This window comes from Erpetoichthys calabaricus, chromosome 1 (genome assembly GCF_900747795.2).
Source record: "Erpetoichthys calabaricus chromosome 1, fErpCal1.3, whole genome shotgun sequence".
Taxonomy (NCBI): Eukaryota; Metazoa; Chordata; class Cladistia; order Polypteriformes; family Polypteridae; genus Erpetoichthys; species Erpetoichthys calabaricus.
This window is the reverse complement of record NC_041394.2, coordinates 283,266,062-283,292,247: the sequence shown is the minus strand read 5'-3', so window position 1 is coordinate 283,292,247 and position 26,186 is coordinate 283,266,062. Positions and strand designations below refer to the sequence as shown.

The 26,186-nt window shown below is 37.6% G+C and overlaps 1 protein-coding gene across 1 annotated transcript in view; it reads right to left on the bottom strand.

Annotated features, from left to right (window-relative positions):
- lmf2a (lipase maturation factor 2a) overlaps positions 1-26,186 on the bottom strand; it is a 78,136-nt gene that overhangs the window by 23,461 nt on the left and 28,489 nt on the right. Inside the window, exons 7-10 of the mRNA XM_028815798.2 lie at positions 20,775-20,903; positions 18,865-18,970; positions 2,629-2,725; positions 2,130-2,312 (exon numbers count right to left, since the gene is read on the bottom strand). Of these exons, the coding sequence (XP_028671631.1) occupies positions 2,130-2,312; positions 2,629-2,725; positions 18,865-18,970; positions 20,775-20,903 (515 nt within the window). The remainder of the gene's footprint in view (positions 1-2,129; positions 2,313-2,628; positions 2,726-18,864; positions 18,971-20,774; positions 20,904-26,186) is intronic.

Below are 26,186 nucleotides of genomic sequence, written 5' to 3'. Positions count from 1 at the left end.
ACAGCAAATGAAAACTGTTGATAGGAAGTGTTTAGTTAGGAATGTAAAGGCGTCCAGAACATAGAGAACTTATATGTGTAAGTCTAGAATTAAAAAAGAAATCAAACTTTTTTTGGACACAAAACTATTTACTTATTTCAACATATTTGTAATAATGTTGTAGCTAGAAAATAGGGCCTACCTGGAGATACACATTCATACAAATAAAACAGGTGCACTTATAAGCATGAATATAGTATTCCAAATATGTAGTTTAGAAGAAACATGAAATTAATAAAAAGAGCTTTATAATGCTATGTACTTTTTTTGAAAGTGTACAAAGAGAAACATATGAAATATCTTTTTTTTTTCACTTTTCTCATGAATACGAAAATTACTCTACAGCAAGAGTATGTGTCATTTAATGGTGAAAGCGGAACAGCCAAAATTCAAGGAAAAGCACAGAATTTACAAATAGACATGATAAAGAAAACTTATGAATGACATTAGCCTCAGCAAGAACTGACATGAGATAAACATACAAAACATTCTGTATTGGTATCATACTACATGAATCAACATGATGTCTAGTTTGAGAACATGTAAAATTTAACAACTGCACTTACAGAAACTTGTGGCCCCCAAATGCACCAAACTGTGTTGGTGGTGACTGATTACTTAATTCCCTTATGGTCTCAAGAATGTTATTTTGCCAAAAAGGTATCTCAAGACGATCCGATTTTGATGACCAATCAATATGAACTTCCATAGTTAAGTTCAGCCGCAATCTTAGTCCAGCTATTTAATTTTTTCCCCAACAGACATATATTGTCACTGAGGGTGTCATACAACATATGGTCATAAGTGCATATTAAAGTTGTCCATGGTCTTCACTGACGATAAATATTAGACAAAACATAGCCTTCTTTTATTTGAATAAGTGTAGATTCTGCCCTTAAAACAGTATGAGGGAAAAAAAAAGTACAATAGTGTCTAGGAAAGAAATTACAGGAGATGAGTGCACCATATATATACTATTAAACAGTGATGCTATGATCAATAGGCCACTGATCTCAATCAGCAGATTTTTTTCTCCAAATGACTCAACCAGTGACATTAACTTTTTTCTGTATTTGCTTTTCCAAGTTTTATAGTAATGTAGTTGTAATACTCCTTTACTCAAGGTGTTAGAGTACTGAGGATGTGTGTACATTAGTTTCACACCCACAACTTTCTGTAGAAACAGAGCAGCCAGGCAGATGTTAGAAGAAAGAGCGAAGACTAGAGCATTCACATTAAAGAAAGTAGAATAAACTGAAAATATATAATCTGAAGAATCGTCCTCATTCGTAAGTTGTTCAACTGAACTTGAAGTTGAAGAAAAGAGATGCGTCTTGAGCAGAAATTAAAACAGTAGTTCCTTTACTCCATCCTATGGGCTGACAGTCACAGAGAAGAAGCATCTGATTGCCATATTTGCTTATAAACCACATTATGCACCTAACTTTATTAGAATTGAGGATTGTAATTATGGTATTTTCTTTTATACCGCATACTATGTATAAACATTTTGTGTACCTATTTTATTAAAGTATACATTTTTAAGAGAATTTTATTTATCCGAGTTTTTTTTTTCTTTTTTAGTTCATTGAACAATATGCCTATAAATTGTTTTTAATAAAAATGATTAAGTAAGAACCTGTATTCTGCAATGCCATGGTTAATATTTCAATAATGAATATAAGGCTTGAGAAATCTGGATATGCAGGAGCTTAGAATACTTTTATAAAATAAAAAAGGGTAAAGGAAAAAATAAAAATCAGAATTGGACAATTCCAGTAACATGAAATTGCGAACAGCCCCAAAAAGCCTGCTTAGAGCATCCCTACCATTCAAGTAAAAATAAATCAAAAATAACACCATAATACTTTCATATTCTCTGCCTCAAGTTCTGAAACAGAATATTACTATGTGTCTTTAGGTTTGTATAGTCCTTCTATAATTTTATTATTATACAATTTCTTCATACTTCAAAGGGTAATTGAATAAATTAGTTATAATTTGTGATACTGTGTGAATAAAGTATTAAATAATTGTGCATGACAGCTTCTAAAAAGCTTTAATATTTGTACAGAATTTTTTCCTCTTACTGTCCATGTTTCCTTATCATAACTGCCTTCCAGTATTACTTCTGGTCGACCACCAACGCCAGTCATTGTCCTGAAAAGACCATATGAATTCACCAACTGGTAGCGATCCACAGCTTCATACATTTTCCTTACTGCTGGCCAAAGTCTGCTATTGGCATCATATTCAATGTAGGTAAATGGAACCTAAGATTTGTGAAAAAAGAGAAAGAAAAAGGAATTCACATAAAAATACTAAATTAATCCTTTTTAGTTAGTCTTTTTAATAATTTGATGTTACATGCATTTAACCTTTTCATTTAGGCATTTGGGACAGCCATTAAATAAAACTGTACTCTCTCCATTCTATTTTCAAATTTTACTTGATAAATGTTTGATAAATGGAATCTCGCAGTAATCTTTGGAATCAGTTTGTTTTCTTATTCCTATAATTAGTGCAAAAAAATTTAAAATATTAATTTAAAATGCTCTATGAAATTAAAAATAAAAATAAGTCTCTCACCAAGCTAACTGTGAACATGCTAGCAGCTGCAACAGCAAAAACAGCCCACTGGACAGTGGCCCACATTTTCCAGAAGAATCCTCTTACACATGCACAACTGGAGGAAAAAAATATTCTGATAAGGAAAGAATTCATAAGGTAAGATACAAAGTTATTCTATATAACCTTCTAGAGTTTTGTTTACTTGAGAACTGGCAGTACCCTCTGGAGAATAAAATCAACAGACTGACTGGCTTCTGCACAAATGTCACCCTCAATTCAATATATTTCAACTGTGTTCATTGGCAAAGTGTATGTGTAAGTTTCAATGAAACGAAAACACCTTATTGAAAATTTGGGAAATATGGGTATATGTGTATAGATATTATGCTGCATATATCAAACAATGAAATTAAGGAATGTTCAATGTGTGCTACATGTCATATACAGTGTGAAGAGTGAAACCTTGGATTACTAACAGCTGGGATAAAGAGAGCAGTGATCACACCAAACATCATTCTGTTTTCATTTAAGAAACAGTGTGATCAATCTGACAGTTCATTCAAAATAAAACACTTGTAATGAAATTAGAAAAATTCTCATGGGAGGCTATTGAACATCAGATATACACTCAATCTTTGTTCACCTAATGTTAGCCAATTATAATCAAGATTTTAATCTCCAAATTTCTACTATTTACTACAGTGCTTAACAACTTATTTTATGTATGTTTTCTGTATGAAGAAAACCAAGAAGAAATGTGTTCGCGTCTTAGGTACTTAATACTAGATACTAAAATCATGTTCTAGTTAACTTGCTCCCATTTTCATGAAGGCAAACATGGTACATCTGAACAGGTATTAGGGTGGCTACTTTAAAACAATGACCAGTTTTCAAGAACTTTACCTAAATGGAGACATCTAATTGACTCATTGTTTAAAGTGCTTTTTATTATGTTTCTATTCAGGGTTGTTGCCCCAACTCAAGTCTGTTTTTTGTTTATTCTTTGTTATTTATATTACATATACTTTGCATATTTTGTTATGAATTCTGTTTTTCATTTTGGTTTCCCTTTGTATAATATTATGGTGTTCATTGACAGTGTTTTTTTCTTCTTTCAGTTACCCTGGCTTTTTTCCCTCCATAATGTGTTACATGCTCTTTGCTATTCAGTTGTATACCAGGTAAAGGCTATAGAGCCAAAAGGTTAGCATCTTTAATCTTTGCTTCAGCATGAAAATAACCTTTAATATTTTATCCTTTGCAGATGCATGCTGACACAGCCCTACACTAACTCCATTGTGTTGTTTTTATTATTTGATATTTTTGTATTATATTTTTAACATGTTGATTTGCCAATCATCTGCCCTGTCTCCTTTATGTAGAGCCAAAGAAGGTGGGGCCACCTAATAACACAGCTGGGGTACTACATCACGTTCTAAAGGAGAATTCCCAGTTACACTGTAGCTTCGCTATGCTGATTCCTACTTTCTCTTTATGCTTTGTGTTTGTATTTAGAGGCTTCTGGTCCCTGCATTTGTTTAAAAGTACTATTGATTGAATTCTGTATTGAATTTGTTTGCTTAAAGTGTTGCCTTTCAGGCAAAACCTATTATTGCTTCCTTTTCTTGTGTTGCCTTTTGTAAATTCTTTTTCTTAAAATACATTATTTAAATATTAATAAACTTTGGTCTTCCTAAAAGGGCACATATTCTTGAACATTAAGAATGGAACCTCATTTCTGGGCTGGTGTAGACAAGAAGCCCGCCCTTTAAGTTGGGGTTTGGCTATCTGGGGTGAATCCAATCTACCAGGCCCAGTCCAGAAATAAGTGCAGCTCTGGCTTTTTGTGTTGTTTTAAGGGTTGCTCCTCCTTTTTTGGACTTTATTTCAACATGAATCATGACACACTTCAACCTCTACCACCTTGCAAAAAGAGTATATAGATCCAATGGAGGCTGCAGTGTTCCTCGGATTTTATAATAGTTGTCAACAATTAGAATCACCTAGTATTAACTGTATATTCCAATCCCCATCAACTATTATGGCACTGCTTTTGGCACAATTAGACTTCTTAAACATTTTGAGTAACTGACAGACCCTTGGTTATTAAACATTTTCTGTATTATTAGGTATCAGATTTCAATTCTAAAAAGGAGGCAGATTGAATTCTTTAGCTTCACTGCTTCACTGTCTCTTTCACACCACAAGTTCCTGTGGTACTATTGGGGCAATGTGTATTATTCTCAGGCTGCCCCCTTAAACACAGATGATTGGCAATTTTATCACTGGGGATGGGTGATAAATCATTTTAACTAAGTCAATATTGCTGATCTTCACTTACTGCAGTTTTCAAATTTGGCTACAAGGTGTCCTGATTGCTAACAGCCATGCACCATACCAAATCATGAAAGTACATATAGTATATGTATATACACACACACACACACTCACATACCTATATATAAGGCAAAGTTGATTCACTCACTCTTTAACAAAAACACTATTTCCCCTTTAGTTAAAAATCTGAAATTTGGCAGGATGGCAAATCTAGGTTAGTAGGTATCTACTAAGAAAGGATATTTCGATTTATCAATATTTAAGCATAATACTCTGCCTACAATAGAAAAATGAAATATACCAAAATCTCAGAAACGCTTAAATGGATTTGACTGAAATGTAGTGATATATAGATAAAAGAAAATTCATGTCTATGATTTTTTTTTTTACTTGTCAATATTTATTAATATTATGCTATCAGCTGCTCTGAGAGCGTGTTTCATGCAAAAGAAGAGATGTAGCAGAAGTGATTAGCAGGTCATGCAATAGCACTAGTGACCAATAGGGTGAATGGATAATTTAAGATAGAACGATGTCCTGAAGAGGAAAAAAGAAACGTGATCAAAATGTAAAATGGAAAGAAAAGGTTTGGCGAAACTCAAGGAAGAAGTAAAGCACAATGGTTTCCAAGCACTGTTTTTTGATACAGAGTACTGGCACTCTTGGATGCATACTGGCTATCATCTTGGTTATCCGTTCCTCTCTGTTGACCTCCAACCACAACGCTATACAGGGAAAGGAAGCAGAAGCGGGGCCGCAGATCCGGTGTTATGCTAAGGCTAAAGAAGCAACCGCACAAGCCACCTCTACTGAGCCTGTATCTCACCAATGCCAGATCCCTGGTGCATAAAACGGATGACTTGGATTTACAACTCGCTGGAAATCGCTATGTTCGTGACTGCTGTGTTTTGATTATAATTGAAACCTGGCTTCACCCAAGGATACCCGATGCTAGTATGCAGCTAGCAGGTCGCACTCTGCTCCGCTGGGACAGGACAATGGAATCCGGTAAGAGCAGGGGAGGGGGACTCTATATTTACGTGCATGAGAATTGGTGCAACAACGGGACAATTATAGACAAACACTGTTCCCCTGACCTCGAGTACATGTCTGTAAGATGCCGGCCTTTTTTTCTACCGAGAGAGCTAACAGTAGTGATTGTCATGGCTGTGTACATTCCACCCGACGCCAATGTAAACACGGCGCTCTCTCTCCTGCAGAATACCATTAACGAACAGCAGCGAGCCCACCCTGACGGTGCTCATATAATTGCAGGAGACTTTAACAAGGCCAACTTGAAGACTGTACTCCCAAAATTTTATCAACATGTTAAGTGTTCTACTATAGGGGAGAACACTCTGGACCATGTTTACTCCAACATCAAGCACGCGTACAGAGCCATACCCCTCCCCGAACTCGGACAGTCCGACCATCTTTCTCTCCTGCTCTCCCCAGTCTACACCCCCCTCAGACGCAGTGCCAGGCCCACCATAAAGACTGTTACAACCTGGCCTGAAAATGCACTCTCCAAACTACAGGACTGCTTCGAACAGACGGACTGGGACATATTTGAACACCAAGAGCTGGAAACATTCACAGGAACAGTACTGGACTATATCAGGTTCTCCATCGGGAATGTGACTGTGGACAAAAACATTCGGGTTTTCCCAAACCAGAAACCCTGGATGACCAGCCAGGTCCGTACACTCCTCAGAGACCGCGACGCTGCCTTCAGGTCAGGTGACAAAGCTCTGTACAGGGCTGCCCGAGCTGCTCTGAAAAGAGGAATTAAAAAAGCCAAGACGGACCATAAAAGGAGCATAGAGTCCCACCTGTCCAGCCACAATACACGGGAGGTGTGGCAGGGAATACAAAACATCACAAACTACAGAGGCTGTGATGCAACAACAGGAGATCTGAGTGCACCGCTAGCAGAGGAGCTAAACTGCTTCTTTGCTCACTTTGAATCATCGCAACAGCAGCACTCACCTGCTCCCACCCTCACCGGGTTCCTGCACTACTCCACTCACTGTAAAGGGGCACGATGTCAGACGGGTGCTCCTGGCAGTGAACCCCAAGAAGGCTGCCGGCCCAAGATGGAGTGCCTGGTAGGGTGCTCAGAGCGTGTGCCCACCAGCTCACCTTTATCTTTACCAAAATCTTCAACCTCTCCCTAGCCCAGGCAGTCATTCCATCCTGCCTTAAATCAGCCACAATAATTCCAGTGCCGAAGAAGTCTCCCATCACCAGCCTAAATGATTATCGCCCTGTGGCCCTCACTCTGGTAATCATGAAGTGCTTCGAGAGACTGGTTCTCCAGCACATCAAGGACTATCTCCCCCAAGACTTCGATCCCTACCAATTCGCATATCGCACGAACAGATCCACAGAAGATGCCACTGCTGTAGCTCTCCACTCTGTGCTGAGCCATCTGGAGCAGCAGCAGAGCTATGTCTGGATGCTGTTTGTGGATTACAGCTCAGCTTTTAATACAATCATTCCTGACATTCTCATCACCAAACTGGTCACTCTTGGCCTCCCCCCCTCACATGTGTCTGGATAAGAGACTTTCTTACCAACCGGCTCCAGACTGAGAGACTCGGCCTCCACCACTCCTCCATTCGCACACAAAACACCGGTACCCCGCAAGGCTGTGTGCTGAGCCCCCTTCTGTACTGTCTCTACACCCACGACTGCAGTCCGGCCCACAACAACAACCTCATCATCAAGTTTGCTGATGACACCACAGTGGTCGGACTCATCTCAAAGGGAGACAAGGCAGCTTACAAAGAGGAGGTCCTGAAGTTGGCAGCCTGGTGTTCAAAGAACAATCTGGCTCTGAACACCACAAAAACCAAGGAGATCATTGTCGACTTCAGGAGGCACAGCACCGACCTAGCCCCCCTCTACATCAACAGCGAGTGTGTGGAGAGGATCCATACCTTCCGGTTTCTTGGCGTCCTTATCTCCGCTGACATCTCCTGGACAGACAACATCACAGCAGTCATCAAGAAGGCTCAGCAGCGGTTACACTTCCTGAGGGTCCTCAGAAAGCACAACTTGGACTCCAACCTGCTACTGACCTTCTACCGCTCGTCCATCGAGAGCCTGCTGACATACTGTATCACAGTATGGTACGGAAGCAGCACAGAAGATCATCGGCTGCCCTCTCCCCTCCTTGATGGACATTTACATCTCCTGCTGCCTCAGCAGAGCAAAAAACATCATTAAGGACAGCTGCCACCCTGGCTCTGATCTGTTTGATCTGCTGCCCTCAGGGAGGCGCTACTGGTGCATCACAACAAGGACAAACAGACTCAAGAACAGTTTTTTCCCAAAAGCCATAACCATTCTAAACTCACACATGCACTGACTACACAGTCTAACCCCCCAAGCCCTGGACTTCCTTCAATCCATCAACTGTGCAATATCCAATATCTAAATGGTACTGAATAATAACTGTGTAATATCTGTATACTGTACAATATCATTACTCTCAGGGTCCAACATCCACTACTCACTGCACATGATCATCATTATTGTGCAATAACCCAATAGTGCAATAGTTATTTATTCTTTCCAGTATTTAAATAATGTGCAATAACTCGATTTAGTTATTATTCTTTCCATTTGTATATAGCGTCGTAGAACTTTTTTTGCAACTTTTTGCAACATTTGTTTATTTGTTTACTTACTTGTTGTGTTCTACATATGTCTGCACTGAAGGAGCTGCTTTTAATCTCATTGTACATGTGTATAGTGACAATAAAAGGCATTCATTCTATTCTATTCTATATTCAACCAATCCTCTCCAAATTATGCAGCTGCAAATTCTAAGAGAGAAAGAACAATTTTACGCCAGACATAAACTGAGATTTTATAGAAATCATGATCAAGTGATTACTCACACTGCATGATAGAGTCGCTAGTCATATACTGTATGCGCTGAAAATGTAGGAACACTTGTGGTTTAAATTGACATGCCATGAATTTGGTGCAATCCCCAAAGGACAGTTTTACCCGATGGCCACAAGTTCCTCAAAATGTCAAAGTTTACTGTGTTCCTGATTTTTGTCATACAGTGCTTTGAAAATACAAAGAAAAAAAAAAGGTGAAACAGGACACACAGATAGCTGAGGCACGAACAATACGGTCCGTGTATTTTTCAGAGAGTATTAGAGGTACGTAGTATGTAGTATGTAATTTACCATTGTGTGTGTTTATTTCAGGTTGTCAATGCTTCTGCTTTAACTATAAGTCTCAGCAATTTATTCCAGATTCCTACAACTCTGAATAAAGATGTGCTTCCCAGCTTCAGTCTTAAATACATTTCTGCTGGAAAATGCAATTCACCCTTATGCTTAAAGAATTCTGCTGTATCTACTTTATAAATGCCTTTGAGGATTTTGAAGATCTGAACCAGGTCTCCCTGCAGTCTTGAGGCTGAACAGGTTGAATTCTTTGTCATAGCACATGTTCTTAAGTCCTGGGACACACTTGGTTGCTCTCCTCTTCACAACTTCAAGTGCCACAATGTCTTTCTTGTAGCATGGTGACGAAGAACTGCATACAATGCTCCAGATGCAGTCTCACTAGTGTTATAATATAGTAAAATAAGTAACGAAGCAACAGCCTTTTGGTGGAGATGCTCACTTGGCATTGTCCAATATTTATGAACTAAGAGGATTTCTGGATTCATTAGTATAATTAATTCCATTGATGATAAGTCACCCAGGGATATAATGGGCTACACAATACAGAAAGGAATAAAAAACATTTATGAACAGAATAGTAAATACTTAAATTAAGATTATCGTAATAAAAATAAAATGTGTACAAATGCATGTATTTTTCCAATAAAATATATACATTGCTTAAGAATTCCAAAAGGCAAATTAATTTAATCTAAATTACAGTCATATAAAAAAGTTTGGGAACCCCTCTCAGCCTGCATAATAATTTACTCTATTTCCAAAAAAAAAAGATAATAGTGGTATGTCTTTCATTTCCTAGGAACATCTGAGTACTGAGGTGTTTTCCGAACAAAAATTTTTAGTGAAGCAGTAATAATAATAATAATAATTCATTTTATTTATATAGCGCCTTTCCCATGCTCAAGGAAATACTGAAGCAGTATTTAGTTGTATGAAATTAAATCAAATGTGAAAAACTGGTTGTGCAAAAATTTTGGTACCCTTGTAATTTTGCTGATTTGAATGCATCAAATGTGAAAAACTGGCTGTGCAAACATTTTGGTACCCTTGTAATTTTGCTGATTTGAATGTATGTAACTGCTCAATACTGATTACTTGCAACACCAAATTGGTTGGATTAGCTTGTTAAGCCTTGAACTTCATAGACAGGTGTGTCCAATCATGAGAAAAGGTATTTAAGGTGGTCAATTTCAAGTTGTGCTTCCCTTTGACTCTCCTCTGAAGAGTGACAGCATGGGATCCTCAAAGCAACTCTCAAAACATCTGAAAACAAAGATTGTTCAGTTTCATGGTTTAGGGGAAGGCTACAAAAAGCTACCTCACAGGTTTAAACTGTCAGTTTCAACTGTAAGGAATGTAATCAGGAAATGGAAGGCCACAGGCACAGTTGCTGTTAAACCCAGGTCTGGCAGGCCAAGAAAAATAAAGAAGTGGCATATGCGCAGGATTGTGAGAATGGTTAGACAACCCATAGATCACCTCCAAAGACCTGCAAGAACATCTTGCTACAGATTGTGTATCTGTACATAGTTTTACACTTCAGCGCAATTTGCACAAAGAACATTTGTATGGCAGGGTAATGAGAAAAAAGCCCTTTCTGCACTCACACCACAAACAAAGTCGCTTGTTGTATGCAAATGCTCATTTAGATAAGCCAGATTCATTTTGGAACAAAGTGCTTAGGACTGATGAGACAAAAATTGAGTTATCTGGTCATAACAAAAAGCGCTTTGTATGGCGGAAGAAGAACACCGCATTCCAAGAAAAACACCTGCTACCTAGTGTCAAATTTGGTGGAGGTTCCATTATGCTGTGGGGCTGTGTGGCTAGTCCAGGGACTGGAGCCCTTGTTAAAGTCGAGGGTCGGATGAATTCAACCCAATATCAACAAATTCTTCAGGATAATGTTCAAGCATCAGTCACAAAGTTGAAGTTACGCAGGGGTTGGATATTCCAACAAGACAATGACCCAAAACACAGTTCGAAATCTACAAAGGCATTCATACAGAGGGAGAAGTACAATGTTCTGGAATGACCGCCACAGTCCCCTGACTTGAATATCATCGAAAATCTATGGGATGATTTGAAGCAGGATGTTCAAGCTCGGCAGCCATCAAATTTAACTGAACTGGAGAGATTTTATATGGAACAATGGTCAAAAATATCTCCATCCAGAATCCAAACACTCATCAAAGGCTATAGGAGGCGTCTAGAGGCGGTTATATTTGCAAAAGGAGGCTCAACTAAGTATTGATGTAATATTTCTGTTGGGGTGCCCAAATTTATGCATCTGTCTAATTTTGTTATGATGCATATTGCATTTTGTCTGTTAATCCAATAAACTTAATGTCACTGCTGAAATATTACTGCTTCCATAAGGCATGTCATATATTAAAAAGAAGTTGCTATTTTGAAAGCTCAGCCAATGATAAACAAAAATCCAAAGAATTAAGAGGGGTTCCCAAACTTTTTCATATAACTGTAGATGGTATTACAGTGTCTGACTTGAAAATGGGTTGTAAGGTGGAGGGCTCCCACTTGCGTCAGTATTGAGAAAGTTTATTTAGATTAAGTTTTTCAGATTTACTAAGATTTCATTCTTTTTTTTATTTAACTTTACTTTTTCAGCCATTAACTTTTAGTTTTTGTTAAATTTTATTAGTTTTGTATTACTTGCCAAAACATGGACACATTTTTGCCAGTGTAAAAGCACAGTTTTCTCTATAGCTGTCAAATTCTATATCATCTATGTTGTATCAGTCATCTTAACACATACAGTACAATTTTACTGTGTGTGACAGAACTAAATTTTCTCATGATAATATGACAATTTTAAGCTTCCAGTAGAAAAAAAATGCATGAATCAAATTAATTTCAAAAATATTTTTTTTTATTTTTGAGATTCCCTTTGAAAGCAGTAATATCACCACATACATATACTATAATTTTATATTTATTTTTTATATCTCCTGATATGGACTTAAAGTATTTTTTCAGGGAATTCTTACCCTACTGATTTTTTGAAATACAGCTGAAGTCACTAGTTTAACTGTGATAATAACAATAATAGCAGAAATAAAGATGAAAGTACATTAAGTACTTAATATCTGTTCTAGCAATATCTCAGATTTTTCACTTATTAAGCAACATGCAAAACCTGGGGTGCTCCCTACGAGTCTAAACTAGGAGAAGGTAATTTAACAACACATGTAGGAATAAACAGATTTCAAAAATTTAGAAGTGTATGATTGAGCATTCTCAACATCCAGTTTTTAAATGCCCAATTTGCTTCATATATAGTCAAAGGCAGGGCTTGAATATCTGCATGGGATTGTGGGTTTCCCATACAAATGAAAGAATTCCCACAAACTGTAATTTTTAATCTGCAAATTTCCTACACATATGTATTTGGTAAGCAATCTTTCTTGGTTATTGCAATAATATTTAATGTCATTTTAAAATTCAGTCTCAACATAAACTCCTCAATCCTTATCAGAGGTACTTTCCTGTAGGACAGTATGTTTGTAATTGAAATTTCTGTTGCCTGTGTCTATCACTTTGCACTTTTCTACATTAAACTGTATTTCCCAAGTGTTTGCCAATTCTGAAACTTGGCCAGGTCTTTATAAATCCTTTTTGCTGCCTCCTTAAAGTCTGCCATTCATCCAACTTTTGTGTTATTTGTAAATTTCATAATTTTACTAATTATACTGGAACCAAAGTCATTAATATAAATGAGAAAAAGTAATGGTTAGAGGTAGACCCCTGAGGGACTCCACTCTGATGCACGTGGAGCATTCTCCTGCTACCTGTACTCTTTGCTTCCTGACAGTTAACCAACTTAAGATCCAGTTTTGCAGGTTGCCCCTGATGCCTACAGCAGTTAATTTCAGAATTAATCTTCAGTGTGAGACTGTATCAAAAAAAAATATAAAGATTGGCTTGGTAAGATCTTCCACTCATAAACCCATGCCTAGCATTATTTAATATATAACTTTATATAGATACTTTTGTAATGTATTTCTTATTATAGTTTCCGTAATTTTGTATTGTACAAAAGTAAGGCTAACTGGTGTTTGATTACAAAGTTCAATTTTATCTCTTAGTGTTTGTTTTTATTTATGCAATGGGCAAACTATTTGTTTATTAATTAACAAACTGATTAAAATATTTGTTCAGTTCCTTTTCTATTTCTTTCTAATTTTCAATTATGTCATGCAAATACCCTGCAGATCTGATTACAGAGCACAACACATTTAGTAAATGCAGTGGCTTACTGAAGGTTTAGTTATTCCAAAAATAATTTGATAAAGTGTTAAAGACCACACCAGTGACAAGACAGCATAACACCACTGCAACATGTTCTTTTGACAGGTACTGTACACATTTTCCTCTCAGCAGAGGCTACTTTCTTCCACATATATGGTAAAACATAAAGTGACCTATCCAGACACTGGACAGCAGTCACTGAATGATCCAAGCAGGATTTTCTCTCAGCAGTCATGACTCATTCATACATCCAGAATGCATACAGCACACCTGCAGCATTAATGAACATCCTCTACCTCTCTTGTCTTCTGTTAATAATATGCTATAGACTGCTTCCATTACTTGTCCATGTTATTAGTAAATTTCCTCTTGAAAAAATAAATAGATTTGATTCTGTCTATTAAAAATGCATTTAAAGTTTCTAGTGCAAACACAACTCATTTGCAATGCATTTGCAGCCTATCCGTATACAACTGGATTGTAAGTGTTAGCCTGCAAAATGTGTTCTGTGACCATGCCTTTTTCTATGTATATGGACAGCTGCCTTTCACAAGTGCATTCTGTTAGAATTAACACATTTGTTACTGATATAACTGTTGTAAGGCTCATCAAAGAAAATTGAATACAAGAAACATGTACCTAAACTGGTAAAATGTTGTGGCTTAACTATCTCTAGCTAAACACAAATACAATAAAATTATCTGTGGTGGAATTTAAATGAGGCAAAAGAGAACACTGTCTTCTTCAAATATCATTATTATTATTATTATTAATAAATTTCAGTGCATCAATAGCCAATTTGTAGAAATGGTAGAGAATTTCAAGGACCCAGATAACAGTATTTCCAACACTGTAACAAGAGAGGCCAATAGACACGCAGACTCACAATAATCTGTTCTGTCGGAGACAGCTAAATAAGTACTGAGTGTCATAGGAAGTATAGACCTTTTACTATAGATCTATTATGAAAAGTGTTGTGACCTTCTATTCCAGAGTGTTGCACAGCAATATTTCCACCAAAGTTAAGAAGCAGTTTAAATATTTAAAAAAAAAAAAAAACGTGGACATGCACACAGTTTTTAAATCACAGGTTGCTATCTCCCTACAGAGGTCTCACTCTGATATTACAAAATGAAATGCAAAGCTGAAGAGATCTTATCAAAATTATGACTCCCAGGTTTCATAGTATTTATCTGTAAGCTACATGGGGCACTAAATTATCACCTTTAATCTGTCCTTGGCACTCTATGCTTTTTAAGTTACAGTACATAATTTGACACATTTACAAGTGTTTATGGTATTAATGGCTCTCAATGCAGCCAACATTTTAAGAGAAAATGAAGGCTGTACTGGCTAAATTAAAACTAGTCTGGTATGAGCTTGAATGAGGCTTATTTAACCAATCATCAACTATTTCATCTGCATATGAGACTTGACCAGTGGCTTCCATTAAGGAGAGCAACAGGTCATACTGTTATTGCTAGACAGGCAAAACAACCATAAATACATAAAGCACTCCTCAAACTCTGTGTCATGTCAGCACTTTTCTGTTTAACATTGCAATTTAGGCCACATTATTTCAACAGAGGATATAGATCATTTTTAAAAGGACAATAAGTTTTATAAACATGTAACCTACTATATTCTATACTGTGTTATAAACTTGTGTTCAGTTCTCTTTGTGTTTATCAGTCTAGTTGCAGATGTGTTCTTTTACACTGTTGTGTAAGAGTAGGTAATTCCAACAGACTTAATATGATAAAGAATCAAAATGATCCTTTGAATTTGGATGTTTCTGCAATTTACTATTTCATATTAATGTGATATACAACCAGTTATTTAAGTGTAATATAACTAAATTGTACACATACAGTGCATCCGGAAAGTATTCACAGCGCATCACTTTTTCCACATTTTGTTATGTTACAGCCTTATTCCAAAATGGATTAAATTCATTTTTTTCCTTAGAATTCTACACACAACACCCCATAATGACAATGTGAAAAAAGTTTACTTGAGGTTTTTGCAAATTTATTAAAAATACAAAAACTGAGAAATCACATGTACATAAGCATTCACAGCCTTTGCTCAATACTTTGTCGATGCACCTTTGGCAGCAATTACAGCCTCAAGTCCCCCCTATTAGGAATTAGTGTCTTTGAATTTTACGACAGAGTTTGGTGGTTTGGGTCTAAGGGAGAAGTGCCTCAAACCAGTTTGGCAAGTGTTTCTGTGCTAAAGTCTCTCTCTCATCCCCCACACAAAGCCAGCTGCCTAACTGCCAAGCTTTACCTTAACATATGGTTTGGGGGGCAGGTGTGAAGATGTTCTATCCCCCCATTGGTCTAAAGTATGGCTGTTTGGAACTGGCTTGTATCAGAGGCCTTTAAGTACTATGACACCCTATTGGCTCTAGGGGTTGGATAGAAAATCTATAAATTTGCTCACTCCCTCACACTCTCTCTCTCTTACCAAACTGCTGAATGACCATCTCGCATCATGAACTGAAAAGGACAACACAATGAAGAACACAGCTCGGCAGCCATATTGAGATAGGCAATGCGGCCTGTTCTGAAGAAAGCTGACCACAAATGATGCCTTAACTAGAGACATTTTTAAGTAACTAACAAGTCTGTGTGCCGCCAGAAACTACACATCACCATTTAATCACGTTGTATGGTTGCCAGTATTCAAATGTACTTTGCATATTGTTATTATTTATGAATATCATCAATAATACATTGTTTAAATTGTAACTTACCTCCGGCTCGTCTTTTACTACACCTAATTGCCTGAGGTTATAGATGTAGGAGGGAAGGTGGGGAGAAGTTATATACACTGTATCTGGAAAGTATTCATAGCGCATCACTTTTTCCACATTTTGTTATGTTACAGCCTTATTCCAAAATGGATTAAATTCATTTTTTTACTCAGAATTCTACACACAACACCCCATAATGACAACATGAAAAAAGCTTACTTGAGATTTTTGCAAATTTATTAAAAATAAACAAATTGAGAAAGCACATGTACATAAGTTTTCACAGCCTTTGCCATGAAGCTCAAAATTGAGCTCAGGTGCATCCTGTTTCTCCTGATCATCCTTGAGATGTTTCTGCAGCTTAACTGGAGTCCACCTGTGGTAAATTCAGTTGATTGGACATGATTTGAAAGGTACACACCTGTCTATATAAGGTCCCACAGTTGACAGTTCATGTCAGAGCACAAACCAAGCATGAAGTCAAAGGAATTGTCTGTAGAGCTCTGAGACAGAATTGTCTCAAGGCACTAATCTGGGGAAGGTTACAGAAAAATTTCTGCTGCTTTGAAGGTCCCAATGAGCACAGTGGCCTCCATCATCCGTAAGTGGAAGAAGTTCGAAACCATCAGGACTCTTCCTAGAGCTGGCCGGCCATCTAAACTGAGCGATCAGGGGAGAAGGGCCTTAGTCAGGGAGGTGACCAAGAACCCGATGGTCACTCTGTCAGAGCTCCAGAGGTCATCTGTGGAGAGAGGAGAAACTTCCAGAAGGACAACCATCTCTGCAGCAATCCACCAATCAGGCCTGTATTGTAGAGTGGCCAGACGGAAGCCACTCCTTAGTAAAAGGCAAATGGTAGCCCACCTGGAGTTTGCCAAAAGGCACCTGAAGGAGTCTCAGACCATGAGAAAGAAAATTCTCTGGTCTGATGAGACAAAGATTGAACTCTTTGGTGTGAATGCCAGGCGTCACGTTTGGAGGAAACCAGGCACCACTCATCACCAGGCCAATACCATCTCTACAGTGAAGCATGGTGGTGGTAGCATCATGCTGTGGGGATGTTTTTCAGCGGCAGGGACTGGGAGACTAGTCAGGATAAAGGGAAAGATGACTGCAGCAATGTACAGAGACATCCTGGATGAAAACCTGCTCCAGAGCACTCTTGACCTCAGACTGGGGCGACGGTTCATCTTTCAGCAGGACAACGACCCTAAGCACACAGCCAAGATATCAAAGGAGTGGCTTCAGGACAACTCTGTGATTGTCCTTGAGTGGCCCAGCCAGAGCCCAGACTTGAATCCGATTGAACATCTCTGGAGAGATCTTAAAATGGCTGTGCACCGACGCTTCCCATCCAACCTGATGGAGCTTGAGAGGTGCTGCAAAGAGGAATGGGCGAAACTGGCCAAGAATAGGTGTGGCAAGCTTGTGGCATAATATTCAAAAAGACTTGAGGCTGTGATTGCTGCCAAAGGTGCATCGACAAAGTATTGAGCAAAGGCTGTGAATACTTATGTACATGTGATTTCTCAGTTTTTTTATTTTTAATAAATTTGTAAAAACCTCAAGTAAACTTTTTTCACATTGTCATTATGGGGTATTGTGTGTAGAATTCTGAGGAAAAAAATGAATTTAATCCATTTTGGAATAAGGCTGTAACATAACAAAATGTGGAAAAAGTGATGCGCTGTGAATACTTTCCGGATGCACTGTACTATAATACCTTATAAAATGGGTTAAGTCTGTGAGATTTGAGGCATTCTGACAGAGGCTACATATTAATAATACAAAAGGGGAAAGTAAGGTAATATAATACTCTACCAAGACAAAAAAATTGGCGTAGTTGGCAGGATTTTGGGGTAACCATGTTTTGCACCCTGTTTGCAAATACTGTTGATCTAAATGTCTGTGTATGTATGTGAATTTTACGGCACCCAGTGTACAAATGCGGTGAAGTAAAACATTGTTTGGTTGCTGAATGGAATATAACGCCTCGCAGTTAGGAGACCTGGGTTTGCTTCCCGGGTCCTCCCTGCGTGGAGTTTGCATGTTCTCCCCGTGTCAGCGTGGGTTTCCTCCGGGTACTCCGGTTTCCTCCCACAGTCCAAAGACATGCAGGTTAGGTGCATTGGTGATTCTAAATTGTCCCTAGTGCATGCCTGGTGTGTGCGTGCGTGTGTGTGTGCGCGCCCTGCGGTGGGCTGGTGACCTGCCCGGGGTTTGTTTCCTGCCTTGCGCCCTGTATTGGCTGGGATTGGCTTGAGCAGACCCCCGTGACCCTGTAGTTAGGATATAGCGGGTTGGATAATGGATGGATGGAATATAACCAACAAAGTGCAGAGACTTCATGTGTGTCACAAGGACACCCGCATGTTTGTTAGTGCTAAGGAGTGGTGGGACATGCATGCGTCATTCATATAGCATTTAAGTGGTTAAAGTGCTACAGAGTGGTGGGACGTGCATGCGTCATTCATATGGCACTTATTTGTTTAGTTGTGTATTTAGTGTATGTCTGCTTACAGGGGCAAAAGTAGGCCAACCCATAACAAAGTTGGCAAATTTTATTAGAGTACCAAGACAAAACATATGTTCTTTACACTTATTAAGTGTTCCACCTCCTCACAGGCTCACTAATTTTATTCTGTTCAGAAAACAATGCAACACAGGACCTACTTGAACATAGCAGCTATAATTTCCCAGGTTAGAGAGAGAACGCCAATCCAAATACTGCAAATTGTTGCCGTTTTCAGCCACCTGTTAAATTCGTGATAAGTAAATCCTGCAGAATTAGAAAAAACAAAATGATCTCAGTAGAGAAACTCCAAAGAGTTTAAATATATACTTATTCTGAAAGGTTTACTACATCGACTCTAACACATGAACGTATACTTAGAGATAATTAAAAGTAATCAAAGTAAAAGAAAAATTTCCCAGTCATACATGTTTACACTTATTATTAACATTGGTTTTGTTTTTCAAAACCAACCAAAATTGCTGAAGGAAGAGTCTCAAATGTTTAATATTCTTTAACAAAGTAACAACAGAAAATTCCACATGCAATGTAAACACAATGAGTGCAATCAACTGCAAATAAGGTTCTTCATTTGAGCTTGGAACAATAAAATCTGCACAGCACTGAACAGGAACCTTACATGCAATATTGTATATTTTAAAACTACTTAAGAAGTAGCTAATAAACAGCCATCTTAAGATCTATGTTAAGTGTATTACTGTGTAACATGGTTATAGTTAACTGTATTGGTTAACTAACTTTTCAGGCTTTAAATTAATTTGAAGACAAAATATACTTGAACCACATCCTCAGTTTCACCCACAGCTGTGGTTGGTCTGCAAGTTGGCAAAAATCCGAACCACACACCGTGGCACAACGTAAAGAGGCTTCACCTCTGACACTGACGTCGGAGGTTCGATCCCCGAGAGGGGGTGCAGTGGGTGTGTACGCCTGATGAGCCCAGAATTAGGGCGAAACACGTGTCACGTACTCTTTGCATTATTTGACAGTAAACTATGCAGCATTCTATGATCTGCATCTCGCAACTGAAGAGAGCACCGTGGCGGATGTTTGCCAACTTGCAGCCCAACCACAAGCGTTACTTGGTAGGTAACCACCCATACAATCAGATTGTGATTCAGACTACGAATGTCATGAATGTAACTACCCCGATCTACATGCTGTCAAATAAACAAACCACACGGCGTGGTGCAACATAAAGAGGCTTCGCCTCTGACGCTGACATCCGAGGTTCGATCCCCGAGAGGGGGTGTAGTGAGTGTGTACGCCTGATGAACCCAGAATTAGGGCGAAACACATGTCGCGTACTCTTTGCATTATTTGACAGTAAACTATGCTGCATATATATATATATATATATATATATATATATATACACACATATATATACATATATATATACACACACACTTTTTTCATATATATATTTTTTCATATTTTTTTAAATATACTGTGTGTGTATATATATATATATATATATATATATATATATTCATATATCTATATTTTCACATATATATATTCATATATATACATATACACAAAGGAATCCAGATGTAAGGCATTCTAATTTCAGGTTCAGTAAGATGATGATGCAGTTCCAGCCAAACAACTTTTGGTCGGTTAGACAGGTGAAACAGGATAGGAGAGGAGAGAAGGTACCCATCAACCCCCCCCCCCCCCAATTTTTTGGAAAAAAGTGAATCTATATTCACAGTAGGTAAGACATTGCCAATTATTAATACTTTTGCACTCTTACACGTTTAACGACTCAGTTTGTCCCTATGTCCAGTCCTTCATTGCAAATAACTAGGATGAGATTGCCACCTCTGTACCACCATAGTTTTACTACTGACTTTTAAAATTCCTTCTTTAACAATCAGAACTATTGCAAAATTAGAAATTAAATAATACATTTAATAGAAAAATAAAAACAGACATCATAAATATCGTCAATGTAACTGGTCTTGTCCACCATGGGACATGCGATATAAAAAGACAAAACTATTTTTGCCAGCTAAAGAAAAAAAAAAAAAACGTGTCCACATACCAACAGAAGACATTATAGCTTTCTGTTCCCAATTTATTCCAAGTTCAAAGTACAGTATAGTGAAGTATACAAGTACACCATACACTGCAAGTTCAATTACAATTGCAATCCATGACATTAGTGTCCATCCTAGAAGGGGAATAAAAATGACTTCTATAAAAAAAATACAATTAAATGCATAAAGGTATACAATAAATGAAGTATTTAAACTTTATTTCCAAATCGGCTACAAGATAATGTTAAAAAAACAAAGTGTAATTTACTGTAAAACTTTCAACAATAAATTTGCAAAACATTCAAAGATGACAGGAATTATAATCATATACAATTCAGCTGTATTTAAAATGCTATAGTAAAAAAATCAAACTGGTAAAATAAAAATAACTTAAAATAAATAGGCAAGAAATTAAGGTCGGTGGTACAAGAGATCAATGGCAACTTTATTCTGTAAGCAGTGCCCGATTTTTGCCATTTTCTGCTATTCTGATTTAACTGACAAAAAGTTCCTCCCAATGGCAACAGTCATTAGATATATTAATTTCTGTGAAAATGAAATCAATCAAAAGGATGAATACAATTTACCCAAATGCACCACTCATGAATAAAACATTTAAACTAAGAAAATGTGGGGCAGGCAGAAAAAAAATTGAGGAAAAAAAAGTTTTGAAAATAAGGATAAGGATTAGGGGCAATGAACAATTTACAGATATATTTGAAGCGTATTTCAGTAATGATATAAAGTAAGCTTAATAGGGTTACGATTAAAGACTATAATTCTAAGACACAGCAGAAAAGATGCAAATGTATGGATGTGTTAAGCAGAGCTTAAGGTGTAATTATTTAATTTAATATATTTGGAAAAATTAACGGAAGGGGGAAAATGTTTATTAAATAAATATTAAACATGAAGAGCCTTGGGTAAAGAGGGTCGGAGGCTGCATGCTGATATACACGGAAGAAACGCTACTGTAAAAAGAAGGCACGGAGAAGACAATTGTGAAAGAAATGAAATAAAAAATGTCACAGAGGAATTGGGAAGCTCAATGTATTAGCTGATTTTGAAGACATCACTAGCATATTAAAAACTTCTTTGATGTGAAACATTTCTGACTAGTGATGGCAGTTATTTATGTAAATGTAATGTACAATATTGCATAAACATGGCTATTTCAAGTAACTAGTGTGAGAGAATAATTTAGAGGGAACAGTAGTTAAGTATTTTGGTTTGCAGTGCACATTAAAATATAAACTGCTCAAAAAAATTAAAGGAACACTTTGAAAACACATCAGATCTCAATGAGAGAAAAAATCATGCTGGATATCTATACTGATATGGACTAGGTAATGTGTTAGGAACGAAAGGATGCCACATTGTTGGATGGAAATGAAAATTATCAACCTACAGAGGCCTGAATTCAAAGACATCCCAAAAATCAAAGTGAAAAAATGATGCGACAGGCTAGACCATTTTGCCAAAATTTCATTGTAGCAATTCAAAACCGTAGTCAGTTGTTTGTATGGCCCCTGAGTGCTTGTATGCATGCTTGACAACATCGGGGCATGCTCCTAATGGGACAACGGATGGTGTCCTGGGGTATCTCCTCCCTGATCTGGACCAGGGCATCACTGAGCTCCTGGACAGTCTGAGGTGCAACCTGGCAGCGTAGGATTGACCGAAACGTAATGTCCCAGAGGTGTTCTATTAGATTTAGGTCAGGCCAGTCAATGGTATCAATTCCTTCATCCTCCAGGAACTGCCTACATACTCTCGCCACATGAGGCCAGGCTTTGTCGTGCACCAGGAGGAACCCAGGACCCACTGCACCAGCATAGGGTCTGACAATGGGTCAAAGGATTTAATCCCGATACCTAATGGCAGTCAAGGTGCCGTTGTCTAGCCTGTGGGGGTCTGTGCATCCCTCCATAGATATGCCTCCCTAGACCATCACTGACCCACCACCAAACCAGTCATGCTGAATGATGTTACAAGCAGCATAAAGTTCTCCATGGCTTCTCCAAACCCTTTCACGTCTGTCACATGTGCTCAAGGTGAGCCTGCTCTCATCTGTGAAAAGCACAGGGTGCCAGTGGTGGACCTGCCAATTCTGATATTCTATGGCAAATGCCAATCGAGCTCCACAGTGCCAGGCAGTTAGCACAGGGCCCACTAGAGGCCACCCTCACAAAGTCTGCTTCTGATTGTTTGGTCAGAGACATTCACACCAGTGGCCTGCTAGAGGTCATTTTGTAGGGCTCTGGTAGTGTCCATCCTGTTCCTCCTTGCCCAAAGGAGAAGATACCGGTCCTGCTGATGGGTTAATAACCTTCTACGGCCCTATCCATCTCTCCTAGAGTAACTGCCTCCATGCCCTTGAGACTGTGCTGGTAGACACAGCAAACCTTCTAGCAATGGCACGTATTGATGTGCCATCTTGGAGAAGTTGGACTACCTGTGCAACCTCTGTAGGCTCCAGGTATCACCTCATGCTACCAGTAGTGACACTGACCATAGCCAAATGCAAAACTAGTGAAAAAAAGTCAGAAAAGATGAGGAGGCCTCCACCTGTTAAACAATTCCTGTTTTGGGGGTCATCTAACTGTTGCCCCTCTAGTGTACCTGTTGTTAATTTCATCAACACCAAAGCAGATGAAACTGATTAACAACCCCTTCTGCTATTTAACTGACCAGATCGATATCTAAAGAAGTTTCACTGACTTGATGCTATATTCTGATTAAAAAAAGTGTTCCTTTAATTTTTTTGAGCAGTATATATACATTTGTTTGGAAATGTCATGAAGAGATTTCTGAAATGGTCAAGCAAACAAGCAGAATGTTCCAGGGGATGGTTCAAAAGACGACTTATTTTAGGCTTGTTGTGCTCTATGCTAAAATCATGTCTCTTAATCAATAAGAATATGATTGTGATATCCCGTGTAGTGGGAAAGTGGCCCCAGCCTACACTCTGGACATCTGATACTTTATGAACCGAAAATGTTAAGCAGAGAGAAGAGACACAAACAAAAATTGAAGGGTGAAAGGTGCAAGTTTATTTACAAGAGTGCTGTACAACAAAAATGCATTAGTGTCAGGCGGGCTTTGATTCACAATCTTTGAGCATTGACACTCCTTCAAAAATAAATAACATCAAAAAAAGGAAAAATAATATGTATTTACAAAAACAGTGCACTCCTACAAAAACTACACACACACACACACACACACACATACACATACACTCCAACAATGAATGTAGTCCTTTATCTCAGGCTCAAAAAGCTCCTTCAACAGGGAAAAAAATAAAGAAAAAAAATGCACAAGAAAAAAAAAATTGTGTGTGTATATACAAAAAAGAAAAAAACAATTGTACCAATCCCAAAATCAAAACTATCCCAACACCAAATGATATGTAAGCATTAATTCAGCACTCTTATTCAGATTCAGTTGTTTATAAAATGGACCTGTACCCTTACTTTGTTTATCATTTTGTAAGAGATTGTTGTGATGAATGAACCCTCTTCAGCATTTGCTGAAGAGATAATAAAGGACGCAATAAATAGAATTACTACTACCTGGTTTCTAAACTTGTCCTAGTACAGGATAAGCTTCTTTCTTTAATTAATATGTTGATTTCTTCCACACTACTGCATGTTCACAACAATGAAAGAGTGTCTGTGTATACCAGAATACTTGTAATATGAACAAAATTTTCTTTCTTAAATTTTACTTGTTTATTAAAGATTATTAACCTACTCCTTTATCTTGATGTTACCATTACTTGTGCATCAAATAACGAAAAAGTTTTTTTCAGGTTTGGGCACAAATTGCTGCAGTAAACCCAGATTACTTAACAGTACTACTGGTTTTATATTATTGAATTGTCAGGGCAAGGTAAACTGTAGCTGATGCAGGAACTGAACTGAATATTATTAATGCTATTAGATCTTAACTTAAGGGTGGAAAAGCTCATAGCCCAGACAATACAATTTGTAACACCTTACAACCATACCAAGACTACCTAGGTAGGTAGGTAGGTAGGTAGATAGGTAGATAGATACTTTATTAATCCCAAGAGGAAATTCACAAATCCCAAGGGGAAATTCACAATGTATACAGGTAGTATACTCATTTCAAAAGTTGTTTCAATGGACAATAGACAGCATAGTTATTTTGGACCTGTAAAAAAATATCACTTTATTCAAGAATCTAAGAATACCAAAGAAAATAAATGATATATGCTCAGCTACTCTAACTTAAGCATCACTTAAGTGTCTGGGCTAATCAAAAAACTAAACTACTGGAATTCTCTAGAGCTTTCACATCCACCATTTGGCCCAAAGTGAAGCTCATGTAACAAGTTTAGTTTGCATTTCATTTTCACAAGAAATACAGAGTTTCTTTGATTGTCTTTTTGGCAGCCCAAGTAACAAATCAGTCCCAGAATTCATGTTAACAAGCTAAGTGGGAAGGTAAAGCATCACATATCAGAGCCAAGAAAACTGATGTCACAAGAATGCAGCAACAAGCTTTGAAAGTAAAAACTGTAAAGCCACATGCTGAAGTAATTTAAAAATTGATACATCCTACAAATACTTGCATCAGCTAATAAATCATATAAACAACGTATGTATTTTGACAGAGTTTTCATTCCTCTATTTTAAACAAATTTTTAAAAAATTAAAATTGAAGTAAAACTGCAAAATGGGATTAAGGCAGCAAACGGAGAGATTGTGATTATTCAGGTGTCTGTCAAACAGACATATGCACACTTTCAAAACAAGGATGTTTAGTCTAAATAATAGCTCAAAGAGAGTTGTATTTTCATTCCTCCAATTTGAATTTTTTAAACATTTGTTCAAAATAAAGTAAAACTGCAAAATAGGATTAAGGAAGCAAATGGAGAGATTGTGATTATTCAGGCGTTTTCCAAATTTTGTTATGTTACAGCCTTATTCTAAATTGGATTAATTTTTTTCCTCAGAATTCTACACACAACACCCCATAAAGACAACGTGAAAAAAGTTTACTTGAGGTTTTTGCAAATTTATTAAAAATAAAAAAATTGAGAAAGCACACGTACATAAGTATTCACAGCCTTTGCCATGAAGCTCAAAATTGAGCTCAGGTTCATCCTGTTTCCCCTGATCATCCTTAAGATGTTTCTGCAGCTTAATTGGAGTCCACCTGTGGTAAATTCAGTTGATTGGACATGATTTGAAAGGTACACACCTGTCTATATAAGGTCCCACAGTTGACAGTTCATGTCAGAGCACAAACCAAGCATGAAGTCAAAGGAATTGTCTGTAGACCTCCATGACAGGATTGTCTCGAGGCACTAATCTGGGAAAGGTTACAGAAAAATTTCAGCTGCTTTGAAGGTCCCAATGAGCACAGTGGCCTCCATCATCCGTAAG